This window comes from Schistocerca cancellata, chromosome 7 (genome assembly GCF_023864275.1).
Source record: "Schistocerca cancellata isolate TAMUIC-IGC-003103 chromosome 7, iqSchCanc2.1, whole genome shotgun sequence".
Classification (NCBI taxonomy): Eukaryota; Metazoa; Arthropoda; class Insecta; order Orthoptera; family Acrididae; genus Schistocerca; species Schistocerca cancellata.
In genome coordinates this window covers 210,190,023-210,212,712 of record NC_064632.1, presented here as the reverse complement: position 1 = coordinate 210,212,712, position 22,690 = coordinate 210,190,023, and the positions used below count along the sequence as shown (strand labels likewise).

At 41.9% G+C, this 22,690-nt stretch overlaps 1 protein-coding gene across 1 annotated transcript in view; it reads right to left on the bottom strand.

The window, feature by feature from the left end:
* Nucleotides 1-5,103: 5,103 nt before the first annotated feature.
* LOC126092438 (DNA-dependent metalloprotease SPRTN-like) overlaps nt 5,104-22,690 on the bottom strand; it is an 87,032-nt gene continuing 69,445 nt past the window's right edge. Inside the window, exon 6 of the mRNA XM_049908038.1 lies at nt 5,104-6,752. Within this exon, the coding sequence (XP_049763995.1) occupies nt 5,341-6,752 (1,412 nt within the window). The 3' untranslated portion in view covers nt 5,104-5,340. The remainder of the gene's footprint in view (nt 6,753-22,690) is intronic.

Here is a 22,690-nt window from a genome sequence, read left to right as displayed (position 1 = left end):
TGCCCTTTGTAATATTAACTACCACACTAATAGTTTAACTTAAATTAAAACAACTGGCTGTTTTGCCACGACTTAGTCAATGCTTAACAAATGAAATTTTGCATAAATAAATTAAGTTCTCAACTCTCTGTATCAATTCAATGGCTTTAAGTAGAGTGGGCATGTTTCACACAGTGTTTTAAGGGAGAAAACACTGTTTTGTTCTCAACAAGATGGCACCCCACCTCCTGCCCCACCCCACAGGATGGACATCAGAGCTTCCTAATGTCTGCTCTACATGGCCTATTTTACTGTTGAGTTGGCCACAGTGCCACTTTGATCACTGTAGGGTCAGTTTTTGTACATAGGTTATTGCCTGTATTTATCACACTTATGGACTGTTTGAGAATGGACAAAGGTGTCCAGATCTAGTCACCAAAAAAATAATAAAAAAAAAATTTTAAAAAAATATTTCTCATTGCAACTTATGATGGAGCTAGAATCATTTATTTCACCACAAAAACAACTTTATCAGAAAATAAAAAGGATGGAAATTAGATAAATTGTAGCTTTAGTGCTAAATAAAACGAACACTGACAACTCTTTCCCACTACAAGTTCCATAACATATGTTGGTCAGTCTCCTCCATCTTTGACAGCAGTCTGATAACATCACAAGCTGACTGTTGCATGGATACATATAAACAGTTCGGCTTTCTGAGCTTGTCTCTAACAGCTTTCTTAGTTGTTAAAGCCTCTGGTGATGTCTCCAACATTGGAAGACAAAACATTAGGCAGACAATTATGCCTTGGACCATGGCCTGATGCTCGTAAGACAAATGTCAGATATCATGCAAATACCAGCCATGAAAGCCTACATTCTCTGATTACAGTGAAATAAGCTTACAATACTAGTGAGGGGAAAAACTATGGGGTTAAAAAGGCAGGTTAAGGGTACTGCTGATAATATAGCAGCTCAATATAAACTAGGCTGATGTATGAGTGTACATAATTAGTTATGCAATTAAGTAGAATAGTTGAGCAAATCTATATTTAAAAAAATAATAAATAAATAAATAAAAATAAAATAAAAATGGAAAAACATTGTGTTCGCACCCCCTGTTTTGCTGCTGCAGATGCATCTTGTTTTCCAGTTATAATTCAGCATGCACTCTTGATACCCGGTTGCACCCAATACAGCTACTAACAGTAGTAAGACAGATAGTATAACTAAGGAGGCCCTTTTTTAAGCAAGGACATACTGAGGATGATCCACAGAAGAAAGTTTGTAAGACATGTGTCAGGAAAATCTTTTAGAAAAATGCTTTTGTCATAAATAAGGAAAAATATGGTAAAGACAAACATAAGAAGAAGCAAGTGTGAAAATGTGTACTTTATCTATCCAAAATATTTTTAGTAGATTGTCAAAGGAAATTAAAAATTTCATAAAATCAAAGCATAGCTGAAACACTTTCTAATAACATATAGTTTCCATAATACTGAAGAATATGTGAAGTGCTTTGTTGAAGAGAAATTATTTACATACATCCAAGTAAAATGATTGTGTTTGTAGGCAAGCTTCTTAACAACTTACAACAAAATGTTTTAATGCAATTAGCCTTAAAATGGCTCTGAGCACTATGGGACTTAACTGCTGAGGTCATCAGTCCCCTAGAACTTAGAACTATTTAAACCTAACTAACCTAAGGACATCACACACATCCATGCCCGAGGCAGAATTAGAACCTGCGACCGTAGCGGTCGCGCGGTTCCAGACTGTAGCGCCTAGGACCGCACAGCCGCTGTGGCCGGCGTGCGCGCGCGCGTGCGCGTGTGTGTGTGTGTGTGTGTGTGTGTGTGTGTGTGTGTGTGTGTGTGTGTGTGTGTGCGCGCGCGCACACACACACACACACACACACATCAGCGCAGGCGAGTGTGCGCAAGTATTTTTTATAAAAATTTTAACTACAACTATACTATGCACATGGTTAGTACATCAATAAGTGAACTGAAGTTCTGTACCTTTTGTTAAAGTATACATAGACTTGATACGCATCCCTAATGTTCTCCTTGTTGATGGTAATACAGAAATGATAAATGAGTGGTTCTCATTATCCACGGACAGTTGCTAAACAAGCTTTCTAGAGGTGGTTATAGAACAGCGATGGATGCTGGCAGTTTTGGTGGGCCATCAGAAGCCATTTTGTGAGCAGTGGGGATGCACCACCAACTCCATGTACAATGTTGGAATTGGATTGTATGGTAAATTTTCATTGACAGCCTTGATTTCCTCATACTACATCACATCCAGCATTTTCTGGTATGAAGGGCTAGCTGCTCCATGAATCTTTTCTCCAAATTTGATCAGGGACCACAAGAAGATTGTAAAATTGGAGCAAAATTGGGGCTCGGTCTGCTTCCTAGACCCTAATTCCAACTTGCCCTTAGAACTGAGAAATGCATATTTCACCAACAAAACAGAGAAATTAGAAAGACAATGAAAATGATTAAAAATGACAAACCATTTTCTTGAAGGAAAAACACACATGTGGCATGCTCCCAGTCTTTCAGCCTCCTGATCATCATTTACAACTGATGAGTGATTGTTAGGAGGCTAGACGACACACACAAGATGGAGGAATCATCAACAAATAAGGAGCACTTGTAATGCAGCAGGGTCGCCCACTGCTATCCTGTTTTGGTTTTACACTCCTTCAGTAACTTAGTTAAGCAATGAACTTTAATCTTTTTTCATTTTCACTAATCAGATTCCGACTACAGATTCTGTGGCCTTCAGCCTCATAGTACAGAATTCAGAAATAGTTTAAATAAAATTCCCCTAGTAAAATCTATTATTTCAGTACATTCTAATGTCTATTCTGAAAGTAATGAGCTAATTAGTTTTATTGGAAATGCATCCTATTAAAAGTTATGAACAATGACGTATATTGTGCAATACATATTAAGTAAAACTCGAGTGAGCTAATAGATCGAATTCAGCTATAAGACTGCATCCAAAAGAAAGCCTAAATTTTACTGATTCCAGCAAAGTGTTTGAATTAACCTTAAGTCTATTAGTTAAATAGATATTAAGACTCGAAATCTGTAGCCTGTATGACTTTCAGTGCCAATTGTGACCAAACTACTAAATAATTCCGAGATCTGTTTTGATACTTTTGCTACCTTTGTTTTTCTACGTAAAATGACTCCAGTCTCAACTTTGTAAGTGCATTAATTAAGAATTAAGTAAATCTGAATAAGTAAAAATTATTGTTCAAGAGGGCTGCCATGGTTATAAATCGGGAATTCCCACTGCAGATGCATAAGTTAGTTCCGCATATTTAAATTGATACAGCTCACTCATGTTATTTAAGTAATAAAACCATTAACTTCAAAACCAATTAGAAAGGATCATTTTAACCCTGGGAAATTATAAACTATAATATATTAACAGAAATAGTCAAATATTCAAGCACTCATCTATATAACGTCTGATCTGGTGCAGTTCTCAGTTAGTTCTCGGCCAGATTCTCATGGAGCAAAAGTGCGGCAAGTCGGTTAATTTTTCCGCTTGATACCAAAAAAGTGTAATTGTGAACACTGTTAAAGACTGGAAGTTTTTGACCTACCTAATGTGACGATTAAGTGTAAGAGGCCTGGTCACATGAATATTGTGTGTATGAGTGATAACAAATAAATCGCACTGTGGTTGTCATAAATGTTCAACAATGAATACGGTCTTGACTTTTGATTTTGGAAAACTTTGATCCTGGCTTCTTAATTTCAGTGTGATTTAGGTGAGACGGACGCAGCTACCAGGAAGACAATATTGAATAAGCAAAGCAAGGTAGGTCGGGAACACTGCGCACTATCTACTGGGTGAGGAAAAGTTTCAGTACATCCAGTTGTGACGTGAACTTTAAGTGGCTCTAATACAAGGATACAGCCCGGCACATTACACACTACACAGGACCCTTACCATGGACATATTACTGTTAACTGCAAAGACAAACACAGTCACACTTAAACCTCTTGGATGAATGATGCCATTTTTCGGCTTAAAATATTTGCACAGGCAAGTCTCAAATCAGTATCTAACAAATCTTTTCAAAAGAAGGGGCCACATGAAGGTGCTGAGATGCCCACAATGTAATAATACGTCTACAAAGTTACTGAATTGTCATTTCTGGGTCATATATGAAGATGGTATCTGTTCTTTCGGACCTGTCTGAAAGAACAGATGCCACTGGTGATCTTGCAGCTCTCGAAATATGAAATTACAATGAAATCCAGAACACAGCTGCTTACGGGCGTTGACAAATATCAACAGGGACAGTTGAAAATGTGTGCCCCAACTGGGACTCGAACCTGGGATCTTCCGCTTACATGGCATATGCCCTATCCATCTGTGCCACCGAGGACACAGAGGATAGTGCACTGCATGGACTTATCTCTGGCACATTCCCTGTGAGACCTACATCTCCAACTTACTGTCCACACACTACAGTTGTAGTGCTCCTGCCCACTATATTCTTTACCCACGGCAGTCAATCTACCAATTCCCGTAACAGTTCGAGCAATGTGAGTGCATCCACACTGAAGAAGATCAATGGCCAGTAAGCCTTATTGGACAGGTCCAAAAGAACACATACCATCTTCATACAGATAATGGTCTGGATTTCATTGTAATTTCACATTTCTGGATCAGGTTATCAGGTGTGTAAGGATATCTCCTGAACCCACACCGCAAGTGATCTTGCAGTGACCCGATTTCAAGAAGCATCATTAGATCCAAGTCAACCATGCACTTGAGAGTCATCCTTTCCCTGCAGGCAATGTGAGGACAGGAAACTTGTATTGAAACTATGCTGACGTTTACTGGTATGATACTGTAATATTTGTCCCATAAGACATGAATCATCTTCATCTATACTATTATCTCCAAAACAAAGTAGCTGGGAGCATTTATCAATACCAGTCTATAACAGCATACGAGTTTGCCGAGGACAAACAATGTAATTCCAAAATTATGTTAACAGTTCTGAATTTCGTACAAACCTTTTATAAAACTTTATAAAAATAAAATTTTATTACAAATACAACAATTTACAAAATACAAGTTTGCAGCATGGATTTTTTTTTCATTGACTTCAAATAGCATCAGTTATAAAACAAATTACTTGGTTAAAAAAATTACAATGAAATGCCATTTGTGACTAAAAGATTAAAAAGAATGTTCTTGAAAAATTACATGGAACATAAAAACAAAGAATATAATTAAAATTCCAAAAGTGTTAAACTGATAAACACAGTTGCCTTGACTAGTGACTCTTTTCTTAGGAACATTTAACTGATGGCAGCATCACTCTTGAGCCATTTCCTGCAAAATGTCTGCTGACAAGCAATCATCCAAATGGATGTTCATGAGATTCTCTTTCACTAACTTCATGCATAGAGGGCACGGATGTAAATCCTCTCCACCATCACTTCCAATAGCATCATTCACCTCACTCTCACAGTCATCTTCATCTTCAATGAAACAAGCATCTGCTTTTGTAATACAAAGAATGCACGATTCTAGATGGACATTTAGTGTATGTTTTAAAAGTTTCTCATCACACATAGGACATTTAATCATTTCATCTTCCTCTTCCATTGTTACAGAGGTAGAATCATCATTATTACTCAGACATACATCAACATGACTATTAATTTCATTTAATGGAAAATTCTTGTTGCAGATTGGGCAGTTTGCTACATTCTGAGATGCAGGTGTGTCTTCTGCTCTATACTGCAAACAAATATCTAAGTGTGAATTGATTGCATGTTCTTCCACTAATTTTCCACAAGTTGGACAGTTGACCATAACTTCCAAACTGCCATTTGCTGATGACTGTGCTTGGCTGTTAATATCCCTGCTACTGTGGATTTTATTGTTGCTGCCCACATCAGATGTGAAAAAAGGCTTTGTAGCAGGATCATTTTTGAATTTCTTGGGTGGCGACCGCATTGACTCACTGGAATTCTTCATTTTACTTTCATTTTTAATAATTTCATTACTTTTTACCATCTTTGTTGTTGAGAAGCCTTTGTCAATTGTCAAAGAGGACAAATGTTTCTTTTTCTTCCTGTCAGCTTCAATTTTGTCCAACAAGGACAACCACGGCTTTTCAGTAGCTGCTGGCACAGGCTGACAGCTGCTACTGGATCCAACAGTATAGCCTTTTCCAACAAAAGGAGTAACTGGTGCAGAAACAGAGCGTTGAGGTGCTGAATCATTTGCACCACTGGACTTTTTCTGTGTCTGCTTATTTCCTTTTTGGGTGATTACCATAGTTCCATTTCCTTTATTGGCCAACATTCCTCCAATTTGAGCCTTTCCAAACTTATTGTTTGGAGATGAACCAATAGGTGAATTGCTCTTATTATTGCTAAGGAGATTATTTTTACTATTTGTTACATTTTTAGAGTGATTGTTTAAAACTGGCTTGTCAAATAGCCCCTTAACACCTACATTTTTATCTTTAGCTATTGGGGCACCTTTAATGAAACTGTTTGCAGATACTGGCCCATGATGCACTAAATCACTTGGCCCCCTTTTGTTAGAAGTAACCATATCTGTGTTTCTGAGAGTATCCTTTTCAGATGGACACTTTCCATCTGAAACAGGTCTTGCTTTGTTATGTGAACTGCTCGTGGCCAATGCCTTACCTTCACCCGTAAATGGAAAGAAATTACGGATGTCATTCCTTTCTTTAGACACTGTAGCAGTCCCTGAAAGTAAAGACAATATTGTTATTACATATTTACTCTAATTACAGTATGCTGGCATGGATTTTTTACTGACTGGCTGTACAGTAAATCTAATGGATTTGATAATAATAATCTGAAATAAGAAACAGTGTACAGAGAACACACTTGGGTCTTTTAATAACTTTAGAAAATTGTACAGGAAGCTGACGATAAAAGCACTCCCAAAAATATGCACTGACACGGCACAGTGCAAACAGATCAAGCTCTGCCACCAGTATGCAGTGCAGACAGTATACATGTGCACCAATTCAGACTAAGCATCTGTTCAAGCTTCTGAGTGTAATGAAGATATGTCAAAAACTTCTCTTTCTTATATGAAGCCGTCAGTGACAAAATAGTCCTCTCCACTTCATGGATCACGTTCATTTCACTAAAGAAATCTAACACACACATTTAGATGAAACACAGCATTCACCTATGGCTATTACAGTGCTTCCACATACAGTCTTGGTTGATACTTAAAGTAGATAGTGACAGGAGACAAAGTACAAACAATTCAAAATCTTCTGATTTCTACTAATTAAAAACTAGCAACTGAAGATTCTGAAACGTCCATAGAAAGTGGAGAGAGTAGCCAGGTGGATGGCAATGGCAGCAGTGGCAGTGCACTTATAAAAATCTTTATAAGATCTGCACCATACTTGCTTTATTACTTGATGAGGCAGAGACCATATGAAATCTAAGGTCACATCATGTCAGTATATACAATGTAGATAATACGTAGTGCATCAGCCTTAGTAAATCACAAACTCTCCGTAAACAGCAGCCTTGTCTTTACCCCTACACACACACACACACACACACACACACACACACACACACACACACACACACATTCTGCCAGCTGAGCACACAATGCTGGGACTGCACAGGTAGACTGGTGTGAGGGGTTGTGTTGGGTGGGGAAGAAAAGAGGTAGGAGGCGGGGAGTGGGAAGAAAGGTTGAAAGGTTAAGGAAGAGTTGCTTGTGCCTTGGAGGGAGGCAGCAAGCGTGTGAAATAGGACAGCGGGGGGGGGGGGGGGGGGTGCAGCAATTGCATGGGGCAGGGGCAAGAGACATGGGCACTGGAGCAGGTGTTTTCATGCAGCACACAATTACAATTTCGCAGGGAAGGGGCCTGGGAGAAGGTGACAGAAGAGAGGAAGGGGAGGCTATTGAGAAACAGGCGTTGGTGCAAAGAGGTTAGCAGAGATTGAGGCCAGGAGGATTGTGGGAATGAAGAATGTGTTGCAAGGATAACTCACATGTAAGTGCTGGGGAGAAGGATGCAGATGGCACTGGTTGTGAAACAGTCATTTAAACTGAACACTACATGGTGGTTGACTGCTCTTGGAAACAGTTTGGTGGGTTCATTTCATTCTGGTGGACAGCTGGCTGATGGTCATGCCTACATAAAATGCTATGCAGAAATTGTGGCAGAGCTGGTGTATGTCATAGCTGTTTTCACATATGGCTTGGCCTCTGATGGCATCATAAAGACTGTGACATGACTAGAATACAATATGCTGTGGAGGTGGGGGGGGGGGGAGAGAAATTAGCAGGTCCTTCACCTCACTCTTCTACAGTAGTGTGACCCCAGTGGCAAGGTAGGGCAGTGGGAGTGGCATACAGATGGGAGAGGATGTGCAGGTAGGGTGAGTGGGGGCATAGCACTTTAAGAGGGAGTAGGAAGGATTATGAATATGATGTCCTTCATTTCCAGGCACAGTGATATATACTCTAGGCCCTGGTGAAGGATGTAGTTCAGTTGTTCCAGTCCTGGGTGTCACTGGGTAACTGGGTGGGGGATGCTCCTCTGAAGCTGGTCCTTGGGGGTAGAGGTAAATTAGGGATATGTGTGAGGATATAGTGCATATAGTGCAAAAAATCTGATGCAGACTAGATTTTGGAGACAGTACCTCTCTGTGAAGGGCTTAGTGAGACTTTCAGCACACTGACCCTTCCTCCACACATTGCTCTCAGAGTCATTTTACATCTTTCACTTTTTTCTTTGCATGCAATGATAGTTAATGTGCAAATGATATCTTCGCATTACAGAACTATCCTATATGCCACAGCACAATTTTTTTCCTTTTTTATTTCCTGATGGCTCACCATGTTATTCGTGGTTCCCTTTACAAACAGCTAATGCTTTCATTTGTCTTTTCTGCAACTACTTCAATATGTACTTCGGTACCCACTCCCTACCCCAGTGACATTCCATCCCAAAGAGACCAACCTATCTGTATTAATTCAGAAAAGTATCTCTACCCCTAGCTACAAACCAGTCCCACATCCTGTTCCTGAAAAGCTGTGGAATACCCCCCAACAAGCTAACCATAAATATTCCCTTCTCTGGCTGCTGCCCCTCCTTTCTTGATGCTCTTCAAATTTTCAGATTCTGCTAATTCTCATCCCACACCAAACTGACACTATAGAAACAAATCTCTGTGGTACAGCCATCCTTCAACCACCTCTGCTCCTTTCATCAAATACTGTTACTGTGTAATCCCGACAACAAACAACAGATCTCTGAAATTTAAACTGCTGCCCTACAACACCTGGAAGAGCACTCCAGACACCCCTTCGAAAAATTATCTAATTTACTGAGAGCCCACTTCCACCACAGACTTCCACTATCCTACTACCACTGAAGGCCCTTGTCAACCCTTCACAGCACCCAGGCTCTGCCTTGCCGACCTACTTTATCTGCCTCAATACTTCCTCTAAACATCCCATAAAACTCAGAACAGAAACAAATCTAAAACCAAGTTGTCAACCCATCTGGGAAAAAAAATTTCTACACAAGTTTCAACTCTACCACAAGCATTCACCTACAGCCAGAAACACATGTTCAACCACACTGGATTTGTCAAAGAAATTCTCTCCTCCTCCTGATCCATGAAGTGGAAACACTTCTTTGCTATCAGTTCCTCCAACCAAAGATATTCTAATCTCAACATTAAACGTTGCCTCTCCCAGTTCGTACCACCACCACCACCACCACCACCACCACCACCACCACCACCACCACCTCCACACTGTGACCCTAGCCCTTTCCTACATAATCAATGCCTGGTTACCTTCCAGGAATTCCGATGTCTAAACTATCCTCACCATCCTTCCCCAAGTACCTTCCCAAGGTACACACCTCTCATAGCAAGAAAGAACAAGCATCTAGAACACTAAGACAGAGCCCCATTTAATCACCTTTCCTGCAGCCAGATCTCCACATTCTGTCAGGATGCCTAACTGACAGAAAGCACCCACCATCTGTCTGTCCACCTACAAGCCCTTCCAAATTGATCCCATCCCAGACGTCCAGCATAACCTCGAATCTCTTCTCAAATCCTTAGGACCCGAATCCATTTCCCACCTCACTTCAATGAGTACTTGCACATACACTACACACATGCTTCCCAAAGCCTGTAAACTCAAGAATCCTTGTCACCATGCTCCCTCTGAAAGAATCTTCACTGTTGTTGACCATTACCTGCAACTAATTACCCACAGTCTAGCATTACCTATTAAGGAACCACTTCCTCTGCCAATTCTCTACAAACTACCCCACTGCATCTCATCATCACTGATGCCACCTTCCCATTAAACAATATCCCGTGCCCAAGGTTCTCCTGCTATTGAACACTGCCTCTCTCTGAACACATTTCTAACTCAAAACCCACTACTTAATTCCTTATGCACTGAACCAATCCCATCCTCAACACAGGGTTCCCACTCTTTTCCCAATCTAGAAATTAAGGCCTTTTTTGGGCCAGTGAACACGTGTTCCAAAGAGAAAACTTAAAACAAGAAGCTGCAAATTTAAGATAAAATAAAATACTCACTAATTCCACATAATTTTTTTATTTAGTAAATTCAATTTAAAGGCATTATAAGCCACTTTAAGAAACATATTTTATAAGTACATTTTATATACACATTATACATTAGCTATATGCACTTTAATTATAACTACACATTCTAATTTACTTTCATGTCTTTCAGCATGGGTTCAGTTTTAGTGTTTATCCCTGTCAATTCTTTTGATTTATTTATTTTTTCCCTTGATTGATCTTCTGAAACTGTGACTGAAAAATATATTTCATATTTCCCAAATTTTCAGCTTCTTCTGCCAAATCAGCACCACATTTCTCTTGTTAACTAATAGCATCTTTTAATCTCCTCTTTTTGGTTTTCTGTCCTCTTATTTCATCTACCAATGCTTTTCTTTTAGAACCCAGCATTTCAGTTTCTCAGTTTTTCATCTTCTACAAAATGCATTGTATATTTCTGCCTGGCATTAGCAGCAGATAAAGAAAGTTCCTTGCTCGTTTCAAAATTTGCTAATCCACTAATATGTTTTACATGATTAGTTATTACTCTTTAGGCAATACATGTTTCACTTTTCACATTATTCACTTCCATTAATTTGTTTGATGAGAAACTTCTTTCTACATCATCTTGACCACAATATCAAATCAATAACTTTCTGATGATGCTGTACAGCTTTGAAGAATCTGGAGTCAAGAACTTATTTAAAAAAGAACTAAGTCTTTCCTCGGAAGGACTAAAAACTTTAAAGATATGATGGTTACATGATACTTGCTCACTTAGAAATTTATTACAATCTATCAATAACATGGCATACTCATCTTCTCTAATAACTTTAACCTTCATAATATTCCTTAACACTAGTTTCATTTCAGCATAACAATCAAAGTGATTTAATGCCATCTGCCTTTGATCTAAAGAAGATAAGCTTCAGACCATTAGAGAGTTAATTGCAGATTTTTCTAGCAAGTTTTGAACTAATGAAATCAAAAAATTATTATCGTCAGATCCTACATTAAAGATATCTTTCTCCGAGACTTCTTTCTCAAAAAGTAAATTTTTTGCTATTAAATTTCCTAAAAGGCTATTAAGTTTCCTAAAATGCCTAAACTAATTTTATGGATTTCTGTATGCATAGATTTATCTCCCATATCAATTTTTGATAGTTTGTTTGCAGAGGTCAGTTTATCTGTGCTTTTTTCTGTATTATATTAAAATTTATAAAAATGTGGTGAACAAATCTCCTTAGACCCTCAGCATAAAAGGTAACACTGGATTACTGCTTTGATACTTTTCTAAGAAAGGGGTTAACATTCTGGACATAAACAAGAAAGAAAGAAATCATGTTTCACAGTTATCAAATTGTCTTTGGTAGCTTTTTCTACTGTCTCATCAGATTTTGAACCTAGTTTGTTAAATTGCTTTTTTCTACACTAGAAACAAAATGTTTCGCATCCTCCTACAAGGTGTACAACTTTGCTTCCACCGTTTTTTCCCCAACATTTGAAGCTTTAATGAAACAAATTGGTTACACATGTATCATTCAAAGTATTTTCCATTGCTGGCCGCTACTTTCTCCCATCTTTTGGGAAGTGTACGAATCCCGCGTCGAAAAAATTGTTCATCTGAAGTGATAGACGAATCGATCCAATTTGTGACTTCTTCACGAGATCGGAAGTGTTGGTCAGCCAGGCCATGCGCCACTAATCTAAACAGGTGATAGTCAGAGGGAGTACTGTCTGGAGAATATGCCAGGTGGGGTAGGACTTCACATTTTAACATTTCCAAGTATGTTTTGACCTCTTTTGCAATGTGGGGTCGAGAGTTGTCGTGCTGCAAAATCACTTTATTGTGCCTCTCGCTATATTGCAGCTGTTTGTCTTTTAATGCTCTGCTCAAACGCATTAATTGCATTCAATAACAAGTACCTGTGATTGTTTCACTTGGTTTTAACACCTCATAGTACATGACGCCGAGCTGGTCCCACCAAATGCAGAGCATGATCTTGGAGCCGTGAATATTCTGGTTGGCCGTCCACATGGAAGTGTGGCCGGGGTATCCCCATGATTTTTTGCATTTAGGGTTATCATAATGAATCCATTTTTTATCTCCAGTAACAGTGTGATGCAGAAATCCTGTCCGTTTTTGCCTCTGAAGCAACTGTTCACAAACACAAAAATGCCATTCAATGTCTCTGGTTTCAGCTCACACGGGACCCAAGTTCCTTCTTTCTGAATCATGCCCATAGCCTTGAGATGTTTTGAAATGCTTGCTGTGTCACTGCCACTAATCATGCCAATTCTTCTTGAGTTTGACGTGAGTATTCACGCAGAAATGTCTCCAATTCTTCATCTTCGAAAACATTCTCTCTTCCACCACTATGCCGGTCTACAACGCTAAAATCACAGTTCTTGAAGCGTTGAAACCACTCGTGACAAGTTCTTTCACTAATAGCGTCCTTACCATATGTACCTGAGAGCATTCGATGAGACTCAGCCGTCGTTTTCTTCATATTGAAACAAAATAGTAACACCTCTCACAAATGATGAGAATTAGGCTCATAAACAGACATTTTCAATCAAGAACAGCTTTCTGATGTAGACACAAATTGACTAATGTTTGAATGAGGTTATGTTGACTGAGGTCCAAGCTAACTGCCTGATGTCTGCAATCTGTCTCTTTTGACTGCAACTTACCATTGTTGCCACTTATCTGCAAACAGCGGAAGCAAAGTTATACACCTTGTGTATCTCTAATGTCCTCTCTGATGCTGGAATATTTTCAAGCCACCTATGGCTACAAAGTTTGCAAGTCATTTTATTATTGGTTGAAATTTTTAAGAAATCTTCCTTACGTGAGAGAGAATCATTGAACAGACAGTAAAGTGCTGTACACAAAGAACTTAAATTCCTCCCTGCCACTTTGTTTCCTTTCTTAAAACCACTATTCAACACCTGCAGGCCACTGCTACCTAAATTAAGCACCTTGATTTGAATTTCCTTGAATCGTTCCAATTAACAGCTGGACGATCCATTGAAATCTAAATTAATTTTTGTAAGCCCAGTTTATTTGTTTGATCATAAAATGCTTTTGCAGCACCCACGGCAGTAATGTGACTGAGAAAAGCAGAATATCGATATTGCGTTTCTACTTTATTGGTTACATAATCTCAGTAAGGGATGTGTAAATCCAATTTCTTTGGCATGCATCATCAAAGCATAGTGTGAAAGTATTCACATTATTAATTTTATCATGCAGTACATTCATGAAATATGGTGCTACCACAAAGCTGCCCAAGTATGCAACACTTAGTTGGTCCGCATGGACACTGTTTTGCAATGTTGCTGTCTGGAAACATTTGCTGAAAAACATTACTGTTCCTGATATCCTTAAGACTTGTAAGAAAAAGAACTAGTAACACATTTTATCAAGCATATTATTTCAGATCTAACGCTGATTTTTTAGAAACGTGTTCTGATACAGTATCCACTTGTTCTACTGCTTCATTAATGTTTTTCTCTTTTTGTTTGGATACTATAGAATTGGGTGTTTTAGTTCCTTCTTTAATTATCTATTTATTTTTGTTTAAAAATGACTAAGTTCACAGCAGCTGTTTTTCTGACCATCATTAACATGTATCTTAATTAAAAATAAAATAAAAGTGTAATTTTCGTTAGCTACCATATGTATATGCAATTTGAAGGAGGAAAGTTAAATTTGGGTACACACATTTACTATTAAGGCCCTTTCTGCAAGACCATACAGTCTGATCATTCCATCAATTTTCTATAGTATAGTACAACTTCTCAAATCTGCACTCAAGTTGACAATCACGTAGTGCAGTTATTACAAAAACCCTCTGTACAGTGCTGCCAAATAAATAAATTAGATTTCATACTATTCATAAATGAATGCAACAAGAGTTTTGGCCTCCCCACTGAACACAAATTTTTATGTCACAGTTTCCAGTTTCATCTGCTAGGGGCGCAGTTCTCACGTCATGTGAACCAACTGTATAATTCTTGGGTCTTGGTTGCTACTGATTGGTCATATTGCCTGCACCGTTTCAGAGTCAAATGATTTGTGCCCTATTTCACAATTTTCCTGCCTCAATAACTTGGTACCAAATTTTGCTGTTCAAATGCCCCCCATGAACTGAAAGTACTTATGAAACTGCTTGTAGCAAGTTACACAGTGTGGCATTGGAATCTTTAACACATACCCATTGGACAAAGCAATTCTAATGCTGGAGTCACACCTGTGTCAATTGTGACTGAGCCGTGCGTGGCTCATGTTCATGCCATTTCTTACTTTACATCTTGTTTTTACTGTACTGCCACCTCATTACATTAATTTTCAATTACTGGAGTCACTCAGCAGCTGCCTTGCCTGTCCGTGAGCGGCAGCAGCAGTACTTATCAATATAGGCCCTGCCGTATAATCTATGCTGGACTGCTATTACTTCCCGGTTGTCGCATATTGAGAGTTAGTTTGGACCTGGGAGTGTTTGAGTTGGCACGCAGCACAAGTTCAGTCGTGGCGCGGCAGCAGTGAGGTCTGGACCAATATGATTCGCCCTACAGTTGCCGACACACAGGACAGGAGTGGGGAGAACTTTGGTTGGTCGTTGGTCAGTCGTCTTGCCTGACGACTTGTATTTGGCTGGCGATCACTTATGGGTTGGCTGTGTGTGCCGACTCGTGATTTGTCCTGGTTACTGTACAGTCACTGCCGTTAGATTGTCTAGCTCTTCGTGCAAATGTTCATGAAACTGTATGTAGTTCCTGTGATTTTCACTGAAAAGTAATTTTCAATGTTGCCGGTGTACTGGCTCTGACGAGTCAGTCGGTTGGCATGGAGCAGTGAGGAATTCTCAGCGGGGCGTAGTTTGGCCAGGGCCCGCTGGCGGTCTCTACTTGGTGTTGGAGAGTGTGGCGCTGTTCCCATTGCTACGAGGTCCGTGGCTCTCCAACCCTCCCTGCACACGAAATTTGAGTTTTGATTGAACCTACCAGCAAGTCAAGACTGTTTACATTGTGTTGTTTGGAGTCCGTTGTCGGCTGTTGGGATATTCCCACAAGCAACAACATAGTTTTCAAGTTGGAAAATTCTAGCCACCCTCCGGTGAAGTTTCACTGTATTTGGTTATTTTAAATTAAGTGCACCAGTGAATCTTCTGCCTTGTGGCCATTAATGTTATGGTTACCTGCCCTGGGCGTTGACGTAAATTTCAGGCGGTGTAGTTTCCTCATTGTGTTGTTGCTGTCCAGCACGGTGTGTAGTTTGACAGCTCCATGTATGATTGGTTGTGGGCACCAATATCTTCCACGTTGTTCCATTGAACTCCCGGTTGTGCCCTGGTAGGGTGAAGTGGAAGTTTTCGTGTTGGTGGGTCAGCTGACTGTCGGTTGGTTGGGTTGTTGTTGGATCGTGAATGGTTGACCTGACTGGACTGCCTGTCTCACCTAAGCGAGCATTAGTGTTTGAATTACAGGCCGACCCTCTAACATCTGCGTGCCCTTGTGTGGACTGCCTCTTTTTTATTTGTTCTTGTTGTTCGTACTTGTATGGCTTCTAGCCGGTTTTGTGTTTTAAATTAGAGTTGTTTTACTCTAAATGCCTTCAGCCTAGTTTAAAGTACTGTTTCACATAAGCCCTTTGGCATTATATATATATATATATATATATATATATATATATATATATATATATATATATATATATATATATATATATATATATATATATAAATCAAAAGTGGTTTTCAGCCAGTAATTAAGTCCCAAGGATTAAAACTGTGTGTTTAAAAAAAATTTTTTGAGCGCTTGTAACGTTTGATCAAATAATAAAGTTGTATGTTTGAGTGTAACTGACAGCCCCTTATTTTGGCCCCTTTCTGCAATATATTCTATCTGTCCTGTCCTGCAGGTTAAGCGGGGCATTTCAGAGACAAAGCAATGCGTGCTGAAGCTTCATATATTTTGCTTGCCAAGAATCATGGTAAAGTGGTCGTCACATTACTGGCTTTGTAATTTTACCCTGCAATTATTCAAGTTGTCCACAGTACAATTTCCAGCCTTTTGGCAAGTTTGTTTACTTCTACTAGTGAGCTAAAAATTATTTCATACATGTATGAATGTAGTACACACATCAAAAAACGTTTTGCTTCAACTCAGATCAAAGAGTTCCGGAACATGTACAGAAGACTGGAATAGAGATCAACATAAACATCATTTTCACCCTTTTTATTGCTCATGAAAACCACACATTGGATGTTGTACCACCTTCAGACCTACAGAGGTAGTGGTCCAAATTGCTGTGCACACTGGTACCTCTAATACCCAGTAGCACGTCCTCTTGCACTGATACATGCCTGTATTCGTTGTGGCATACCAGCCACAAGTTCATCAAGGTACTGTTGGTCCAGATTGTCCCACTCCTCAATGGCAGATTGGCGTAGATATCTCAGACTGGTTGGTGGGTCACGTTGTCCATAAACAGCCCTTTTCAATCTATCCCAGGCATGTTCAATAGGGTTCATGTCTGAAGAACATGCTGGCCACTCTAGTCGAGCGATGTCATTATCCTGAAGGAAGTCATTCAGACGATGTGCATGATGGGGGTGCGAATTGTCATCCACAAAGACGAATGCCTCGCCAATATGGTGCCGATATGGTTGCACTATCGGTCGGAGGAGCATATGTCGGCCCCACATAATGCCATCTGAACACAGCAGGGAACCTCCACCTTTCTGCACTTGCTGGGCAGTGTGTCTAAGGCATTCAGTCTGACCGGGTTGCCTCGAAACACATTTCCGACAACAGTCTGGTTGAAGTTGTATGCGATACTCGTCGGTGAAGAGAACATGATGCCAAACCTGAGTGGTTGATTCGGCATGTTGTGGATCCGTCTGTACCGCACTGCATGTTGTTGTGGTTGCAAAGATGGCCCTCGCCATAGATGTTGGGAGTGAAGTTGCGCATCATGCAGCCCACTGCCACAGTTTGAGTCTTAACACGATGTCCTCCGCCTGTACGAAAAGCATTATTCAACATGATGGCGTTACTGTCAGGGTTCCTCCGAGCCATAATCTGTAGGTAGAGGTCATCCACTGCAGTAGTAGCCCTTGGGCAACCTGAGCGAGGCATGTCATCAACAGTTCCTGTCTCTCTGTATCTCCTTGAAGTCCAAGCAACATCGCTTTGGTTCACCCCAAGATGCCTGGACACTTCCCTTGTTGAGAACCCTTCCTGGCACATAGAAACTATGCGAACGCGATCGAATCGCGGTACTGACCGCCTAGGCATGGTTGAACTACAGACAACATGAGCCATGTACCTCCTTCCTGGTGGAATGACTAGAACTGATGGGCTGTCGGACCCCCTCCGTCTAATAGGTGCTGCTCATGCATGGTTGTTCACATCTCTGGGCAGGTTTAGTGACAAATCTGAACAGTCAAAGAGACTGTGTCTGTGATACAATATCCACAGTCAATATCTATTTTCAGAAGTTCTGGGAACAGGGGTGATGCAAACTTTTTTTTGATGTGTGTGCAATGATTTCTTTTCATTTAGTCAGAACGTGTAATCAGTCTGAGAATGAGCAATGCTAAGGCTCAATAGAGGTGGAGAAGGACCACTCGGTCTGCTCCCCAGGAGGTGCCATTCAGGACACGGAAGGTGTTGGATCGCAGACAGCGAGCCGAAAGATAGGAAACGTGGGAGGACCAGCACAGTTTTCTGTCAAACATAAGACACAAGAATTTTGCGACGTCTGCGAACGAAAGGTTGACAGGGCCTAGATGTAAGGAAGGCAGAAGAAACTCTGTATTATGCCAAAAATTAACACAAACGGTATTACTGGGAGAAAAGCAGAAGCCAGTTTCGATGCTCCAAGAGTGGAGGCGATCGAGACATCCTTGAAGACGTCGTTCAAGAAGGCTGGTCCGTTGAGAACTGTAGTAGATCGCAAAATCGTCCACAAAGAGGGAGCCCGAGACATCAGGAAGGAGACAACCCATAACTGGATTGATGGCAATGGCAAACAGTACAAGACTTAGCACGGAGCCCTGGGGTACCCCGTTTTCTTGGGAGAAAGTACGGGAGAGAGTAGTGTTCACCCACACTTTAAATGTGCGCTCTGTCATAAATTCACGAAGAAAAAGGGGCAGCCGACCTCGAAAGCCCCAAGAGAACAGTGTGTGGAGGATGCCTGTCCTCCAACAGGTACCGTATGCTCTCTCCAGATCAAAAAATATTTCTACTGTTTGGCGTTTCCTGAGAAAATTGTTCATGATATAAGTGGAGAGAGCAACAAGATGGTCAACTGCAGAACAATGCTTTTGGAAACCACATTGGGCAGGTGTTAAAAGACTTCGGGACTCCAGCCGCCAGGGTAAATGGAAATTCACCATATGCTCCAAAACCTTACATGCACTACTCGTGAGAGAAACGGGGCGATAGCTAGATGGGAGATGTTTGTCCTGTTTCGGAACAGGAATGACGATAGCTTCCTGCCATCGTCTGGGGAAAGTACTGTCGGTCCAAATTCGATTATAAAGGCGAAGGAGGTAACGCAGACTATGGTATGATAAATGCAGCAACATTTGGATGTGGATACCATCTGGTCCTGGGGCGGAAGAGTGAGAAGAAGAGAGTGTGTGCTGGAGTTCCCGTATAGAGAAAACGGTATTATAGCTTTCGCAATTGTGAGAGGAGAAAGCTAGAGGTCGCACTTCCGCTGCACGTTTCTTCGGGAGAGAAGCTGGCGGGTAATTTGAAGAGCTCAAAATCTCAGCAAAGTGTTGACCCAGTCAGTTAGAAATTTCGACGGGGTCCACTAATTTATCATGCGCGACAGTGAGCCCAGAGACCGGGGAGAAACTAGGTGCACCAGATAACCATCGAATCCGACTCCAAACTTCCGAGGAGTGAGTGAAGATGTTAAATGAGCTAGTAAAGAAGGCCCAGCTTGCCTTCTTGCTATCACGGATGATGCGATGGCGTCACGCATGGAACTGCTTACAGCGGATACAGTTGGCCAAAGTAGGATGGTGGCGGAAAACGCGAAGAGCACACCACCGCTCTTGTATTGCATCTCGGCATGCCTCGTTCCAGCAAGGAACTGGGGGGCGCAGGGGCAATTTGGAGGTGCGAGGTGTTGAATATTCCGCAGCTGTAAGAATAACTTCTGTAATATGAGTGACCTCATCGTAGACGCTAGGAAAGTGACAGTCATCGAATGTCGCTAGAGACGAAAAGAGTGTCCAATCGGCTTGGGCAAACTTCCAGTGTCTCGGGCACATATATGGCAGTTGTGGCTGCAATCTAAGGACACATGGAAAGTGGTCACTGGAGTGTGTATCAGCAAGAGCGAACCATTCGAAGCGCCGAGCTAGCGGAACAGTACCGAGCGAAAGGTCCAAATGAGAGAAATTTGTCGTGGAGGCAGACAAAAATGTAGGGTCCCCAGTGTTGACGCAAACAAGATACGCTTGGTGGAAGATGTCTATCAATAGTGAGCAGCACAGACAAGGACGCGGAGATCCCCAAAGCGGGTGGTGGGCATTGAAGTCCCCAGCCAGCAAATAGGGAGGCGGAAGCTGACCAAGAAGATGAAGGAGATCAGCTCTTGCCACTGGTATGGACGATGGAATGTATACAGTACAAAGAGAGAAGGTGTATCCAGAAAGGGAAAGACGGACAGCGAGAGCTTGGAAGGAACTGTTTAAGGGGATTGGGTGATAATGGACAGTATCATGGAGAAGAATCATAAGTCCTCCATGTGCTGGAGTGCCTTCAACAGAGGGGAGATCAAATTGGACTGACTGAGAATGGGGGAAAACAAAGCAATCGTGGGGACACAGCTTTGTTTCCTGAAGACAGAAGATGACTGGCGAGTAGGATCGTAAGAGGATCGACAATTCATCCCGATTGGCTCGAATGCCGCAGATATTCCAATGGATAATGGACATTGGGTGGACAGAAAAGGGAAGAATGTGACCAAGGTTGCCCTCAACTCGACGACTGCTCAGACCTTGAGACTGACAGTGTGGAACGGCTATCAGCTGAAGGCAGAAGATCCTCATCCATAGGTTGTCCGGGAGCGGCTCCTGCCACCAGCGATCGGCCAGTTGATCGGCCGCCAGCAGTGAAGCCTCAGCGACACAGAAGACGGCCGAGGGCGGTTACCACCAGGTGGTGCTGTAGATGAGACATGCCGTGGTGGAGAAGGAGAGGAACTGGGTTTCTTATTAGCCTTCTTGGAAACTGGACGTTAAGATGAAGGAGGAACCGATGGTTGTGAAGTTGGGGTATGTAACAAGTCTTCACGAGTAGGCTCTTTTTTGGAACTCTGGGTGTCTGCTTTTGGAGCTCGAGATCTAGCAGAACCCAATGAAGGGTGAGCCATAGAGTGAGCAGGTGAGAGTGGGGATGTTGAACGGGCGATCTTTGCTTTGGCCGATCTGACGACCGTGGCACTAAAGGTGAGATCACAAGTCTGCGTGGCTGCCTCCTTTGTTGGCCAAGGAGAGGCAAGGACAGTGCTGTATTTACCTGTGAGGCACAGTGGGCTTTCGACTGGCGAATAACTTTCGAGCAGCAAAGGTCGACACCTTTTCCTTCACTCTGATTTCCTGAATGAGCCGTTTGTCTTTAAAAATGGGGCAATCTCGAGAGGAAGCAGCGTGGTCACCTATACAGTTGATGCAACGAGAGGATGGAGGTGGACAAGCACCCTCATAGGCATCCTTGCCACACGTAACGCATTTGGCCGGATTGGAACAGGACTGGCTGGTATGATTGAACCGCTGACACTGATAGCAACGCGTAGGGTTTGGGATGTAAGGGCGAATGGAAATTATCTCATAGACTGCTTTTATGTTCAATGGAAGTTGAACTTTGTCAAATGACAAGAAGACAGTTTGGGTTGGAACGATGTTCTTGTCAACTCTTTTCATGACTCTATGAACAGCCATTACGCCCTGGTCAGACAGGTAGTTTTGAATTTCCTCATCGGACAATCTATCGAGGGAGCATGTATAAACAACCCCACATGATTTAAGGTGCGGTGCGCTTACACCCGGACAGGGAAGGTGTGTAGCAGTGAAGCACACAGCAATTTTTGTGCCTGGAGGGCACTGACTGTTTCTAACAAGGTGCCATTTTGTAAACGGGAACAAGACATTACAGGACCTGCCATTGCGTCGACACCTTTCTGAATAATGAAAGGGTTGACTGTGGAGAAGTCGTGACCTTTGTCCGACCGAGAAACACTAGGAACTGTGGCAACGATGGAAGAACTGCCCGTAGCTGAGACTCATTGAACTTACGCTTGAGAGCAGACACAGTAGATGATGAGGAAACCATTGCAGAAGTATCCCATGATTACCGGCATCTCTGATGGCATGCTCCTTCCTTGTGGGGGGCCCTCTCTGAGGGCACTCCTGCCTTAGGTGATTGTTCACACCTCAGGTTACACCTCCCGAGAAATGGACGGAGGGACCAATCGGCACTTTCAGAAGGTATCAGCTCGGGTAATCACCCCTCTCTGAGCCTGGCCGTTACCAGGGGGTGCATACGTGTCCTACCTGTCTACCCGGGGCGGGGAATTACGCGTCACCCCGTCACTGGCTACGTATGGCAATGCGTGGGTCGGCCTTCAGACACGCACAGAGAGGAAAAAAAGAGAAAGGGAGGAACAAAGAAAAGAAAAGGAAAGAAGAGAGGTCTCAAATGCCGCAGCAGAGATAAGGGGTAAAGAGAAGAGGTAAGGAAAAAGGAAGGACAAAGGAAGAACAAAGACTTGCCAGCAGAGAAAGCATAGAAGAGAGACCGATTTACAGTTTTGAGCGTCCGTCTCCGGACGTAGGCACTAAACATACTCCTAGAGGGGGAGAAAGGGAAGGGAAGAGGCGGAGGGGAGGGGGGGGGGGATAGGGGATGGGGAAGGATGCGGAAAAGGAAGGTATGCAGCCCGGAAAGGAAGGAGGGCCACACTAGCTCGGGGTCCAGTGCTCGCTACGCACATATCCACAAAAAAGTTGTGGACCCCCTGGGTGTTTCGTTTCTTGTCATACATTGGAAGA